Source organism: Cupressus sempervirens, chromosome 7 (assembly GCF_028749045.1).
Source record: "Cupressus sempervirens isolate cs-2001-9-10 chromosome 7, ASM2874904v1, whole genome shotgun sequence".
Classification (NCBI taxonomy): Eukaryota; Viridiplantae; Streptophyta; class Pinopsida; order Cupressales; family Cupressaceae; genus Cupressus; species Cupressus sempervirens.
In genome coordinates, this window is record NC_143124.1 from 812,661,922 (window position 1) to 812,675,510 (window position 13,589).

General features: G+C 35.5%; 1 protein-coding gene across 2 annotated transcripts in view; it reads left to right on the top strand.

Annotated features, from left to right (window-relative positions):
* LOC149549879 (apoptosis inhibitor 5-like protein API5) overlaps positions 1-13,589 on the top strand; it is a 63,854-nt gene that overhangs the window by 17,868 nt on the left and 32,397 nt on the right. The window contains exons 2-4 of one of the 2 annotated variants that reach the window (XM_089793097.1): positions 8,337-8,498; positions 11,040-11,139; positions 11,218-11,283. In XM_089793097.1, the coding sequence (XP_089649223.1) occupies positions 8,337-8,498; positions 11,040-11,139; positions 11,218-11,283 (328 nt within the window). Of the gene's footprint in view, positions 1-8,336; positions 9,431-11,039; positions 11,140-11,217; positions 11,284-13,589 lie in introns of those variants that run through there. The other variant, XM_089793098.1, reaches the window with a different exon arrangement.

Genomic DNA, 13,589 nt, shown 5'->3' on the forward strand with positions numbered 1-13,589 from the left:
GAGTGCCTAGAAACTAACACGGAGATAAAAAAGTGGGTATTAGAAAAAGTTAGGACTGCCATGTGGACAAATCAAATAGGTAGAAAACAGGCTTACTATGTCAGCAAATTTAACCACACTTGCGAGCACGGTGACAAAGAATACCTAGGAGCCGACATCAGAGGAAAGGCAAGAATCCTGATAGCTCAATTGAGGTCCTATTCACATCACTTGAGGTGTGAAACCGGCAGATGGAAGATCCCTAAAGAAAGGTCGGAGGAGAGAATTTGTAGGTTTTGTAATGAGGGCGCGGTGGAGATGGAATGACACTATATCAAGGAGTGTACGACATACAAAGACTTTGGGTCTAATTCATGGACATGATACAAGTGGACAGTATACATGAGCTTTTTGAGGGACCAAGACTTCACAAGGTGGCTGCCTTGCTAATGCAGCTCCACAAAAGAAGAGACAGCCTGGAAAAATTCCAGCAGGATATTTAGTGGTTATTTAGTGGATCCCCTTTTCTAGTCCCATAGACCTTTGGCCTCGTGGATGTTAGTAGAATCATTTCATTTCATTTCATTTCATTTCAACTTACACATTATCAATCCAAGCGTTGTCACTAATTTGAAATTGTTTGACTCTAAATGTCGTAATATTACACCACTTTAAAGCATCTCTACTGAGCCCTTGTATATTTTTCCTAAATCATTTGAGTGTAAGTTGTAACCATAGTTACATTTGATTGTAATTTCTGTTGGTGACATGTTATAAAGCCAAGCATTGTCACTCTGTCTAAATTGTTTGACTATTACCATAGTAATGTTACAAAACTTAAAGCATCTTCACTGTATCCTTGTATATTTTTTTCTAAGTCATTTGACAGTAAATTGTAACCACAGAAACATTTGATTGCAGTTTCTGTTGGTGCTTTTTGTGGATGGCAATGTTCTGCTTTTTGTTCTTGTTTACCATCAACCCTGTGTATGTTTCTGTAATTCTATTGGTGTTATTCTTTATGTATTCCATTTTCTTGGGCAGGGACCTGTATTGAATCATCTGTACAAGTGTCTAAAAGAACTAGTCATGAGTTTCAACATGTTTTCAAGTAAGGATTTTGCTAGCAAATAGACAATTACAAAAATATACATGAGAAGTTGCAGTTCCAATGAACACACACCCTTAATCCAACTCAGAGTCAGCAAGTCTGGCAAGTCCATGAAAATTCACCCAGGATTCGTCTGAGTTCGAGGCAAGAGGCTACCAGCCTCGCCTCGGGACTTGCCGAGTCGTTGTTGGACTCGCCAACTTAACTCTGATCTTTACCAAGATCATAATTTTTATTTTTCAAATCATTTTACTGTAACCATAGTAACATTACACAGAATCAATACTCGCTTCCCATACAAAAGAATGAATAGAATTCAATTACTTGAACTTAATCTGGCACAAAATGAAACAATTTTTTTATAATCAGGGTGAGGGTCTGGGGATGGTGGTCCTAGCGGGGGACATGAGTAGTGTCAAAACCACAAGAACTTCATGGTACATTCACATTTATTTAAAAAAGCCTTAAATTATTATTTTCAACCTTTTTAGTTTTTATAGCATACAACATAGCTCCAAGGAGTTTCCCCATGGAGGGATGCAGGGATAGGTTTCAGTGATAGGGGGACCAAGGACTTGAATTTGGTGGGGACAATGGGGGGATGGTGCTGCTGTACAAATTGAGGTGAATCAAAATTTTCAAGGCAAAATCTGCAATATAGCATCTCTGGGAGTGTCCCCTGAATGGAACCAAGGTTGCAATCATACTGTAATTGTGTGTGCCATAGGTAAATGACCTGATGATGTCCCCAGCAAAAGCTGGCACTGCTGTTGGAAGATATTCCCCCAAGTCGTACCATCTAGAAATACTCTCATCTCCGGAATGCAGGGTTTTTGGTGGGACATTTCCTTGTGGAACCTATAGGGGCTGACATGTTTATAATTTTTTTAGAGTTGGCAGTCTTGGTGGTCCATTCCTTTTGTGATTTTAATTGTGCAAGTTATAAAGTTTTGGGGTGGTTGTGGACCCCTTTTAGATTTAGGTTTAGGGTTTAATTTCTTATGATTGATTTAAAGGTTAGTAATTGTTATTTTTTACAAGGGTGTGACATTCTTGGCAATTCTTGAGAGGTTCGAGGGGTGTCTGCAGGTCCCTAAGTTGTCTTGGGGATGGTAGGGAGTCCTATGTTTCCTTCCAAGAGGGAAACATCTTGAAGGATATCTAACACTCTCTAACATTTTTCCTGCAATAGCTTCTTTTGGGGGTAGGGGGATGCTTTGTCTCTGTCCTACAACTCTTAGGATGTTCCCATCTCATAAAATGGGGTATGTCCTTGAGAACACATCCTTGGGGAGTGTGGGATTAACTTATGGGGATGTTTTGTCCCTGTCCTACAACTCTTAGGATGTCCCCATCTCATAAAATGGGGTATGTCCTTGAGAACATGTCCTTAAGGAGCGTGGGGTTAACTTATCAGGGGATCACTGGTTAATCAATTTATCATAGTTTATATCTTACACTTATAATATTGTTTATGTTTTTCAAAGCAATTGAGTAATATTTATCTATTTTGATATTCTTGTCTTTTAAAAGCAAATTAATACAAATGCAAATTTATGTTTGTGGAACCTATGCATGATTGTTTTACTAACATGTAATGATTGGTGACATTGTATCCTTGCAGAATACAAACTCGTCTACTTAGCTTGAAATAATGGAAGACTGGTTATATGTATTTTAGATTAAAATTAAATTTTAATGACAAGTTCTACCTTGCTTGGTTTTTCTATATATTAAGTTTAATATGTTAGTGGCCTTGTTTATATATTTTGCACTAAGTTATCAATGTTGGTTCTGATGCTGATGTGGGTGGGGGGTGCTAATGTGCAGTTATTTTTTGGGATTTTGGATGCGTTTGGGTGCACACACACACACACACACACACACACACACACACACACACATATGTATGTATGTATAATATAATTTATCTATGCAAAGAAATGCAAGAAATATACAAAATGAAAAGTAAACCATTCCATAGCAATTAGCATATTCAAATTGAAATAACAGAAATGTCTAATTAGTAAATTACTTGAGTTCAAGATTCCAATGCAATTCGAATTACAAAATCAAAACATAGTTCATGGTTCAATGGTGATCAATCAAGAGTTAAGGCTCAAGATTTACAAATCAAATTCAGTCAATCACAATCATAAGGATTCTCAAAAAAATTCACATTCTCATCATCTCCTTCTGCTGCAACACTTGCAAGTTCATTTGAATCAAACATGGTTCTAGTTGTGCTAGATCATGGTTCAATGTTAATCAATTAAGAGTCAAGGCTCAAGATTCACAAATCAAATTTAGTCAATCAGAATCATTAGGATTCTCAGAAAAATTCACATTCTCATCATCTCCTTCTGCTGCAACACGTCATTTGAATCAAGCATGGTTCCAGTTGTGCTATATGCACGTGCTATGATGTTATTAACATCATTATCAGTCATCACAGTAAGATTCTGAAGTGTTACATCCGAGTTTGCACATTCAGGGGCTACATCCCAAAGCTTGGTTGACCCTTCCTTGTATCCATCCTCCTTACGTGACAAAAGATGCAAGTTGGTATGTATATAAACCAAGTCCTCAGCGTTCTTTGAGCCCAACCGGTTGCGTTTCATAGAATGGATATAGGGGTATGTACTCTAATTTCGTTTAGTAGCGGAAGAACTTGCAACGTGTATATTGTTTATAGAATTAAACATACAAATGAAAAGCAAATTGAAGAATGTTAAACGCTAAATTGTAGAATACAATTGTTAAATAAAAAAAAATGAAAACAAACTTGTGAGAGGATCTGGATTGCAAAATGTTGTAGGTTCTTGATTGGTTGACCATACATGTACCACCATGTGATAGCTCCCATGTCATTTTGGTCCTTTATTGCATATGGAGTAAGTTTTGATCATGAAGCAAATAAGCCAAATTCTAGCCTCACTTTTTTGTGCATTTCATCCTTTGGGAAGAGTCTTGCAAATACAGTGTAGCACCCGGTAGCAACTTCTTCATCCGCATAGGGTGCAACTTTATCTGGCATAGCAAGTATTTCTTGGCTATAATACCTTGGAGAGGCATATGCAAGGAGGTGCAATGGGGTAGTCATCTTCTCCCAATGATGATGAATGATTGCCTCCACTTGATTGCACAAGGCTTCACATTTTGTGGGGTTAGTCTCATGTGCTTGTATGGAAAGCTTTACCTTTTCTATAATGGTGTCCATGCCATCGTGCACATCTGCCATGCAAGGTGTATCTGTATCAGCAAAGCGTAGCATAGTCATGATAGGCTTGGTGAAATCCAATAAAAATTGCACACAAGACCACCAATGCTCATCCAAGACCATTCCCTTGACCTTCAAGGCTCTCTCTGAATTTGAAGCCTTCCATACACCCCATTGGTTACAAATAAGCATTTGGCTCAATGTTGATTGCACCTTGAGGAGTCGTCTCATAAGAACAATATGAGATGCAAATCTAGTTTCAACAACCTAAGCAAGTTGGACAATATGACAATGAATGTAAAGCAAAGTTATAAACAAGAAAAATTGAAAATTGAATATGAATATAATACTTATTCAAAATAATTGAATAAATAAATAAATGAAACTAAGTAATTACAATTTTAAATTTACCTTCAACAACTCCAACTTGGAGAATGATCTGAATATGGATTGTGACATGTGGTGGTTTGTCACAAACATTTGAATCTCCTCTCCCTCTTTGTATATTTGCTTCACCCAATCTTATTTGGGTGCCAATTTGTTGCATGACCAAGTTGAGAGTGTGTACGATGCATGGTGTCCAAAAAATATGGTCGTATTGAGACTCAACCAAAGCACTTGCACCCCTACAATTCTTGGCATTATTTGTGACCACTTGGACCACATTCTCACTGCCCTCCATCTCTATTGCCTCAATGAGAATTCTAGTAATGAATTGTGAATCCTTGTCTTGTCCTTCACAATCAATTGTCCTAAAAAACATTGCCCCTTTGGGGGACATTGCAATCACATTGATTAGTGGTTGGTTTTATGTGTCTTTCCATCCATCGCATACAATAGTTATATCGGAAGTTTTCCAAAACATCTTAATTTGTTGAAGAGATTTGTCTCTAGAAACCTTTTCTTTTTGCAAAAGAGTAGTACGAACCTTTTCAAACCTAGGGCTAATGTAATCAGCTGGTGCTTTAAGGATGGCTGCAACCATTTCCTTACCAAATTGAAAGGAAGACCATTGGCATAAAGGCAATGTGCAATTGCTTCATCAGCAAGCACTCTTGCCCCCATTTTGAATGCTTGATCCAAATGACCTCTTTTGCGGGTAATAACTTCTACTTCTTCATCTTCCTCACCCACTTCCAAAAATGGATGTTTGGAGGATGCAACATGATTGGTGGAAACATTCACTTTGCTCTGTGGATGAAGGTTTGTACAAACTTGTTTTTAATTTGCTTACTAAACGATCAACAACTTCTTGCTCTTTCATAAATCCAGCTAACTATGCATCAGTCATCCTTTTTCCATCTTTGCTTCCCTTGCACAATGCTATTCCTTTACCAGTAGGGCTTATAAAATGAGCTGTTGAATGGTTACTATTATGACATACATTGCATTTCCAAATGTATGACCCACCTTCTGAAACCTGTGGTAATCTTGTGGTGTGTCTACATAATGGAGATGCCACATTAATATTGAAGTTATCACTTCGTTGACCTTGCCCTGCTGCTGAACTTTGACTACCAGTAGTGGCCATTCTTGCACAATACAAACTATGAATCTAATAGAAAATAAAAATATTAAATTAGAACTATTTAAATAAACAATGAACATGAAACATACAAGTGCAAATATATGATACAAAAATACTAAAAAAAGATAGCTAAACTTGTTCCTGCATTTCTTAAAAAAAAAACAAAAAAAATGGAAATTTTTTTCCAAAATTTGAAAAATTGATGAACATCTAAATAAAAAATCACTAAAAAAGGTCATGAAATGGATCAAATGCTTATTTTAGATGCTTAGACGTCCTTTATAGAAGTTATTAGACACCCTACGAATGATCCTCTTAAAAAATAATGGCCTTGCTTTCAAAATGCCAAAATGGAGACCAAATGAGAAGAGAGACTAGCTGCAAACAAAATGAGAGATGATTGAGCAATCAATGGCCTATATTAGGGCCGTTTTAGGGTTTTGGGGCAAAAAGGAGTCAAAATTAAATTAAAAAAAACTATTTTAACACATGCTTTAATGAGTTTCCGGATGCTTAGTGGATTTGCCTAGGTGCTTGATGGATACTTTGTGAATGCTTTCCCAAGCATTCCGCAAGCATCCACAGGCAGCGGCCACGCTTCTTGTCCACCTCCGTGCCGCTTCCAAACGCATGCGTGCATCCCCGTGAATCTGCATCCACATACTGGCCAAAATACCACACATCGGTATCTTAGATTTTGCACAGTAATTCTTTTTCTTTCTGTTTCTATTTACCGTACAATATCATTATGCCTAAAACTACAACAAGGTAGAGCTTTTGCATTTGAGTGGACGATGCAGAGTAACTTGCAGACATTGTAGGGACCTTATAATCTTGTGGTATCTCTGTTGATGTATCTCATAGCTAAAATAGTAGCATTTTCTGTTGTTTCTATTTTCTCTTTTGGTTGATGCATGGCACTGGCAACCTGATCATAAGTGTTTTACTCTAGGCTGTTATTCAGTCATAAATTTTAGTTTTGTAATCATTTCTATTTTCATGTTGTTCAATTTTTTTGTGAAGCCTTAGCTGAATTTTTATTTAGTTTCATTTAAGTGTGCTGCAATTGAAGTGATTGCACTGGAGTCTCTCTCTTATCATTTAGAGGGCTTTTTGTGCATGGTTTATATGGTGTATTGATAATGGTGAGAGGAGTGATGATACAATGAATTCTGTATTTTTTATTTTTTGTTTCATCCTTATTTCTAACATAAGATTAACTTTGTGGGGTTTTCATCCTTTGGGTATAATAGAAGTGTGCCTTAACAAGTCTCTCATTTCATTCTTTGAGCTGCTGTTTTATGTTGGGAATGGCAACTTCAATAAGGTAGAAAATTCCTGTAATTTGTTTTGGTTGAACTGTAGATATATACTAGCGTGATTTTTATAGTTTTGCAAGGAATGGCATTAGATTGGTCTACTTGCCTCATAGTTACCAAAAGTTAAATACCAATGACATTGAAAATTCTTGTAATTTGTTTTGTTTGAGTTATAAAATATATATTCTAGTATGATTTTATGTTTTGCAAGGAATGGCCTTACATTTGTCTATTTACTTCATAGTTACCAATTGCTCAATGACATTGAAAATTTGAAAGTTCTTGTAGTTTGTTTTATTTCAGTTGTAGATATATTCTAGAATGATTTTATAGTTATGTGAGGAATGGCATCATGTCCAGATTTGTCTAATATCATGTTTGACATGGATTTTTCATGCATAACAAATCAGTTAGTTTGATACAAAAACTTTTTGTATTGTAAATTGCATTCTAACTGGAGATGTGTCTCGTCTCCACCCGTCCGAGACACGTCTTGGAGATGGAGACAGAGACGCATACCCAGAGACCTGAAAAATGAGCAGATACTTCATCTCAACGTCGCCTGCCAAGTTTTATGGTGTCTCCGGCACTTAAGGTGAAAAAGGCAAATTAAAAGACAAATAATTTTTTTAACATCATTTTCCGCAGCTGGAAGTGCAGACGTTGTCGTTCAAAGCCCTAGTTGAGTGGTTTAAATGTTCAAATTTGAACCATTCCATTGTTCTTGTTTTCAAAGCTCTATGTAATGATATTTCTTGATCAAATTATACATTAGCTGTACCAGTACCATTACCAATCTCGAAGTCTCCAAGTGACCTTGGTAAATTTTGAGGCAAATTAATACTTCAAGTTTCAACTATTGCATGTGCATGCCATCTTTCTGTGCAGTCTTCATTGAAATTTGGCATATGTTTATTTTGTGTGATTTTTTGTACATATGCATATTCATACATGTTTTTTTATTTCTCTAGCAAATGGATCTTTCCAAAAATTTTCATGGAATATCGTATTTTCTGCACTTGGTAACAAAGATTATCATTGCGTGAATTTTGTTCAATTTCTTTTGTTTTTATTTATTTGCCAAAGCTGTTTAATTTCAATATTACATTCTTTTGATTTTTTTCGCATTTTGTCTCGTGGGTTTCATACTGATTGCTATTTATTGGTTTGTTATGGCAGAATGAGAGTGATTACATTGGAGTCATAGCAGCAGCTAAAGGAAGTAGCAGAGCAAAGCAGTTGGCAGCTCAATTTATTCCACGCTTCTTCAAGCATTTTCCGAGTCTCAATGCTGATGCCATAAGTGCTCTTTTTGATTTATGCGAAGAAGATGAGTTGGGGGTGAGTCAATTTTCCCCTACTTGAAGTAAGATATGCTTGTCAAATTTAACCTAAGTGAAGATGATTTTGGTCATGGTATATATTGCTCTGGCTCTTGGAATCCCACGAGTTTTGGCAATCAACCACTTGAAGGCAAATCTTGATCTGGAACCACTATTCTAAATTTACTCTGATCCGTATGAAATGTGAAACATGAATACTCAAGCTTTAGCAAGATATTGATTTTCCAGTTTTTATCTTATGCTTCAAGCCTGTTCCTCCCATTAAGCTCTAAAAGGGAATTCTCAGATCAGTGGTCGAAAATATTGGAAAAGTGTGAAGGGTGGAGAATGAAAAGTTGGTGATTTGATACAGGTCAGCTTGCATTTGGGGACAAACAGAGACTCACAGGCTTGTTTCTGAAAGCATATCTATATATTTTACTGCAATAATATATTAACTGCTTGGAGTTCCCAAAAACTCTTGGGGTTTTATTTATCTGCTCTTCTTACAGGGTGTTGTGTTGTTGCTGTTCTCTGAGTTGCTAGAGAAGAGAATCTAGTTGTGGACTTTTAGTTGTGTATTCTTGAATTTTGGATTGAAGGATCAGAGTGCAAGGATACATTCTTACAGTATTGGTTCACTTCAAAGTTGATCAAATGATCAAGGACAAATTGGAAGCCCCCCTTCCCTATAACTGTTTTCTAAAATCTTGGGTTCTAGCTTGTGATCCATGTTTTTATGAGCACCTCATATTAGTGAGTGATCCTTGGTCACAGTTTCAAAAGGAGAAAATAACTTTGATGGGAGCTTATGTATTCATGAGGATATCTACTCAACATAAGGGGAATGCTTAAAAGATGTGTCAACTTTCCGAGTTGCTTTCTCAGCCTCCTTTTACTTGGAAGTGCCTAGGGCTGTACATGTACATCACTGCCAACTTCATGGCCGAGGTTTGACATTTAGGGATTCTGGAATCAGATGGTGGTCTTTTTTTCCAATAAAACTACCACTGAAATTATGTGATGCAGATAGAAGTTGAATATTGGTTCTCGTTACCAGGATTTCTTTTAACTAGATGCCATAAGTAGAATTTGAGTTTAAAGTGGATGTGAATGCGTCACAATTAAAATGTCTATAAGTAAGAATTAAAATCTTTTATAAGCATTTAAATCTGTTGATATAATGCTAAGAAATACATGACCAGATGGAGCATATTGATCCAATTCCCATCACATTTTTATTTTTGTGCAACACAACAACTATAAGTTGTCTAATTTGCTTGGGAACTGGATCTTTAACATAGACTACTAAGATCAAGTTTTCACCTAGGTCTGTCTTGTGCTTCTCTCTATGATATTCTTCTTACAGTCGTCATTTAGTTTTCTTTCAAATCCTGAATGTATGTTTGTTTGTTTCCACTACCAACTGTACTAACAGTTTGAATATGATTAATCAATTATTATTTTATGGTTTAGTTTCCAATGTACAAATGACTGCTCATCTTGTTTGCAGTTATTTTCAAAACATTTTTATATTGGCATCTGGAAATGTGAACCTTTGACTTTCCATTCATGTCAAACCGCATTAATGTACACTCTTCTTTCTTGATAATCTTTGGTGGTGCTTGTGATCATTATAAAACTGGGCGGATATTGACTGCCTATTTACCTTCCAAATCTTATGCTGCTATTGGATCAAGTCACTAAGGCAAATCTTTTAAGCCTTTTTGGTCAGTATTTGGGACGCTGCCTTCATTAGCTAGCGCTGCATCTGTTTGCACTTTCTCAAGATTTGGCATATGCATATGGCATTCACTAGGATAATGATCCAAGGGTTGTGAGCATGATCCTGTTTGCTTGCTACTAACTTGATCCAAGTTCATAAGTAATCTTAACAATAGGTCATTGTGTCCCACGATTTTGTAAGGAATTGGGGTAGTAAAGTTCCTTATTATTTTACTTTAGATTAGGAGTTTTGTTAGATGAGAAACACAGCCTATTAACATGGAATTAAATTTTCATGGAACTTAATTTTTTTAATCAATCAAGAAGAGGAAGCATGTCTGACTTGATAATTAAAGTCTGAACCATGTTAAGATGTAACTAATCAGAGATTGTTTATGATGATCCCGAGTATATAATGTATAAATCAATTTAAAATCCTTGAAGTTTTATGTTACAAGGTCTTGCTTTTTGTCTTTTATCTCATCTACAAGAGCAACAAAAAGATCAGATTGCATCACATGTTACAAATCCATGCAAACTGTTGGGTAAACCAAAGATTTCAAGCCATAGCTTCAATTCTAGGAGTAAAAAAAGATGGGAGAAATCAATTGGCTCACGCTAAGACACAACTGCAAGATACATTTATGTCCATTTGACTGCCAGAGTGAGCACATTATTCATCTGAACTAACAGGTCTAGCTATTCCATGATTGCTGGGAAGCCTTCAACTGAAACCTGATGGTCATTGACTGAATTCTATTAACTAATTGTTAATTATGGTGTTGTAGTTTGATTCATACGGTCCTAAACATTGTCTTGAGTTTTTTGGATGCAGATTAGAGTACAGGCAATCCGTGGCCTTCCTCTTCTTTGCAAGGACACTCCGGAGCATGTACCAAAGATTGTTGATGTTCTTGGTCAGCTACTTTTAGCAGGTACAAGCATTGATTTTAAACTTTAGAGATATAATTTCTTGCTATTGATTTCCTGATTTTTACTTTCTTTTTATAAAGAGGAAAACCTGGAGAGGGATGCTGTACAGAAAGCACTGATGTCCATTTTACGGCAGGACACTAAAGGTGACAATTTTATATGTTCTTTAAGTTTTCATTGCACATCTCCTAGCAATTCTCTGTATTCTGCCTTGATATTACCAATGATATATTATGATTGCCAATGTTATTGTCATTTTTTGGGGTAATTGCTACAATGTGCACAATCATGCATGGATGGACTACATGGCACAGATATATTATATTGAAGATTCTGTTTCTGATTCGTGTGGGAAGCTTGTAAGAATTTCCATTTTTCAAACACATGCTTAAATCCAACACTGTGATTCTAGTTGCAACAAAACTTCTTAATTTCTTTTTTGATATTTGAAGCAAATCTGTTCTTTGAGCTTGCTTCACGACATTTTCCAGTGCAATTAAACAAGAGTGACTAGAAGATTCTCAGTTAACATAAGAATAGCAAGAAATAGCTTAATAAACAGTGTCAATTAAGAATTCACCGAATTGCTGTAACCTATAAAAACAGTAGAAGTTACGACAATATAATTATTATTCTAAAAAAAATTAATAGCTTATAGCATGGTTTAAAATTCTGGCAAAATATCACCAATCATTCGGTATTTCGCGCAGCACAGACGTGGGCGATTAAATTGTGCCAAATTTCGGCAATGGTATATCCCTGAAAATCACAGTGAAAATTTGGGAATAAATTGTGGTATATTCCAAAGCTCGCAGTCAAATATCGTTGAAAAGTCATGAGCAGTGGTAAATTTTTTAGGTTTGCTATTAAGTTAAAAAAGTATGCATTGAATCTTCCATTCATTTGTCTCCTTCGCAATGGCTCTCATTCTGCATTCGTTTGCAACTCTGCTCGACCACTCTCATTTGTTTGCTCGATGACATTGTCTGCATTCGACCTTGCATCTCAGTATCAACACTGGTAAAAACACTTAGGTTAGGAGTTTGCATCTCAGTATCTCCGACATTGCTCTCAGTATTGTGATGTGAATATCAGGATTTAACTGTGTGATTTTGAGTCAAACTCGATGACCCATGTTTCATGAGTAGTGATTCAACATGAATCCATCTCTCATGAGAATAAATGGAACACTTAGCACTCATTGGATCTAGGTGATGCTCACAGGGGTGAAGCACCGGGACTTCCCGGGAGGTCACCCATCCCAGTACTACTCCAGCCTGAGCGCGCTTAACTACGAAGTTTCCTCCACAGTTAAACCCAAAGCTTGCAACCCCATTTGCAAAACCTTCACCAAGTGTTGTGCCTTATGAACCATTCATTAGAAAGCCCCTTAAGCTCATCAATTGATAAGTAGGACATGATTTCCACAGCTAGTCAAATTGTGATGTGAATATCAGGATTTAACCTTGCTCTCAGTATCTTTGCATTCAACCTTGCACCTCTGCATTGGACAACACTGGCATTCGAGTTTTTTGGTAGCTTCCAGAGGTATGTTATAATGTATTTTATTTTTTGTAATTCTTTAAATTTTTTTAATATATTTGGTTAAATTTTTTTTGTTTAAAACTTAATTTTTTAATAGCAAAATCATTTAATCAAAATTCAAAAAATGTATTATGTTTTGGTTTTTAATTAAATATTAAAAACTTAAAATATACAATAAGGCCGTGTTTTAATTTTTAAATTTCCTATAATAGTATATAATATAGTATTATTTGTAATATATATATATATATATATAATTTAACAATTACTGTTTAAATATTACTGATTCAAATTTAGTATTTTAAATGTAGTATAATTATTAATAGTACATTACTAATATTGTCTTATTTTCTTTTTTTAACTGAACTTAATACTATTAGTAAATAGTAAGTGCTGCAATTTACTATATTTTAAACAGATTTACAATTAATATATTTTAATATATTTATAATACATTTTAATAGTTTCAATAGATTTATAAGATATATTAATAGATTTATAACAGTATTTTAGTAAATTTATAAAATATTAAATTTGATTTATTGTAAATTTGGAAGCTTTCTAATCATAATTCATTGTTTTTTTGTTAGGTTCTCAAAGTCTACCAATTTCTTCACAAGATGACTGGTAGCATTATGGAAATATGGGATCCTAGGAGAACTCAAAGGACACATTGAATGTATTTTTTGCTATAAGCATATGACTTCAATCATAAGCGGATTGAAATGCCGTCTTGCAAAGATTCCATACAATGATATTACACCATGCGAAACATGTTAGAATGAGGCTACAAGAGAGGCTTTGACAAGCGTTCAAAAATAATTAAATAATAAGGCAGCTAAAAAGAGGACACTTGAGGCTATAGCAGCCCCAATGGGCACTTTTAGTTCTACAGGATCACAAACAT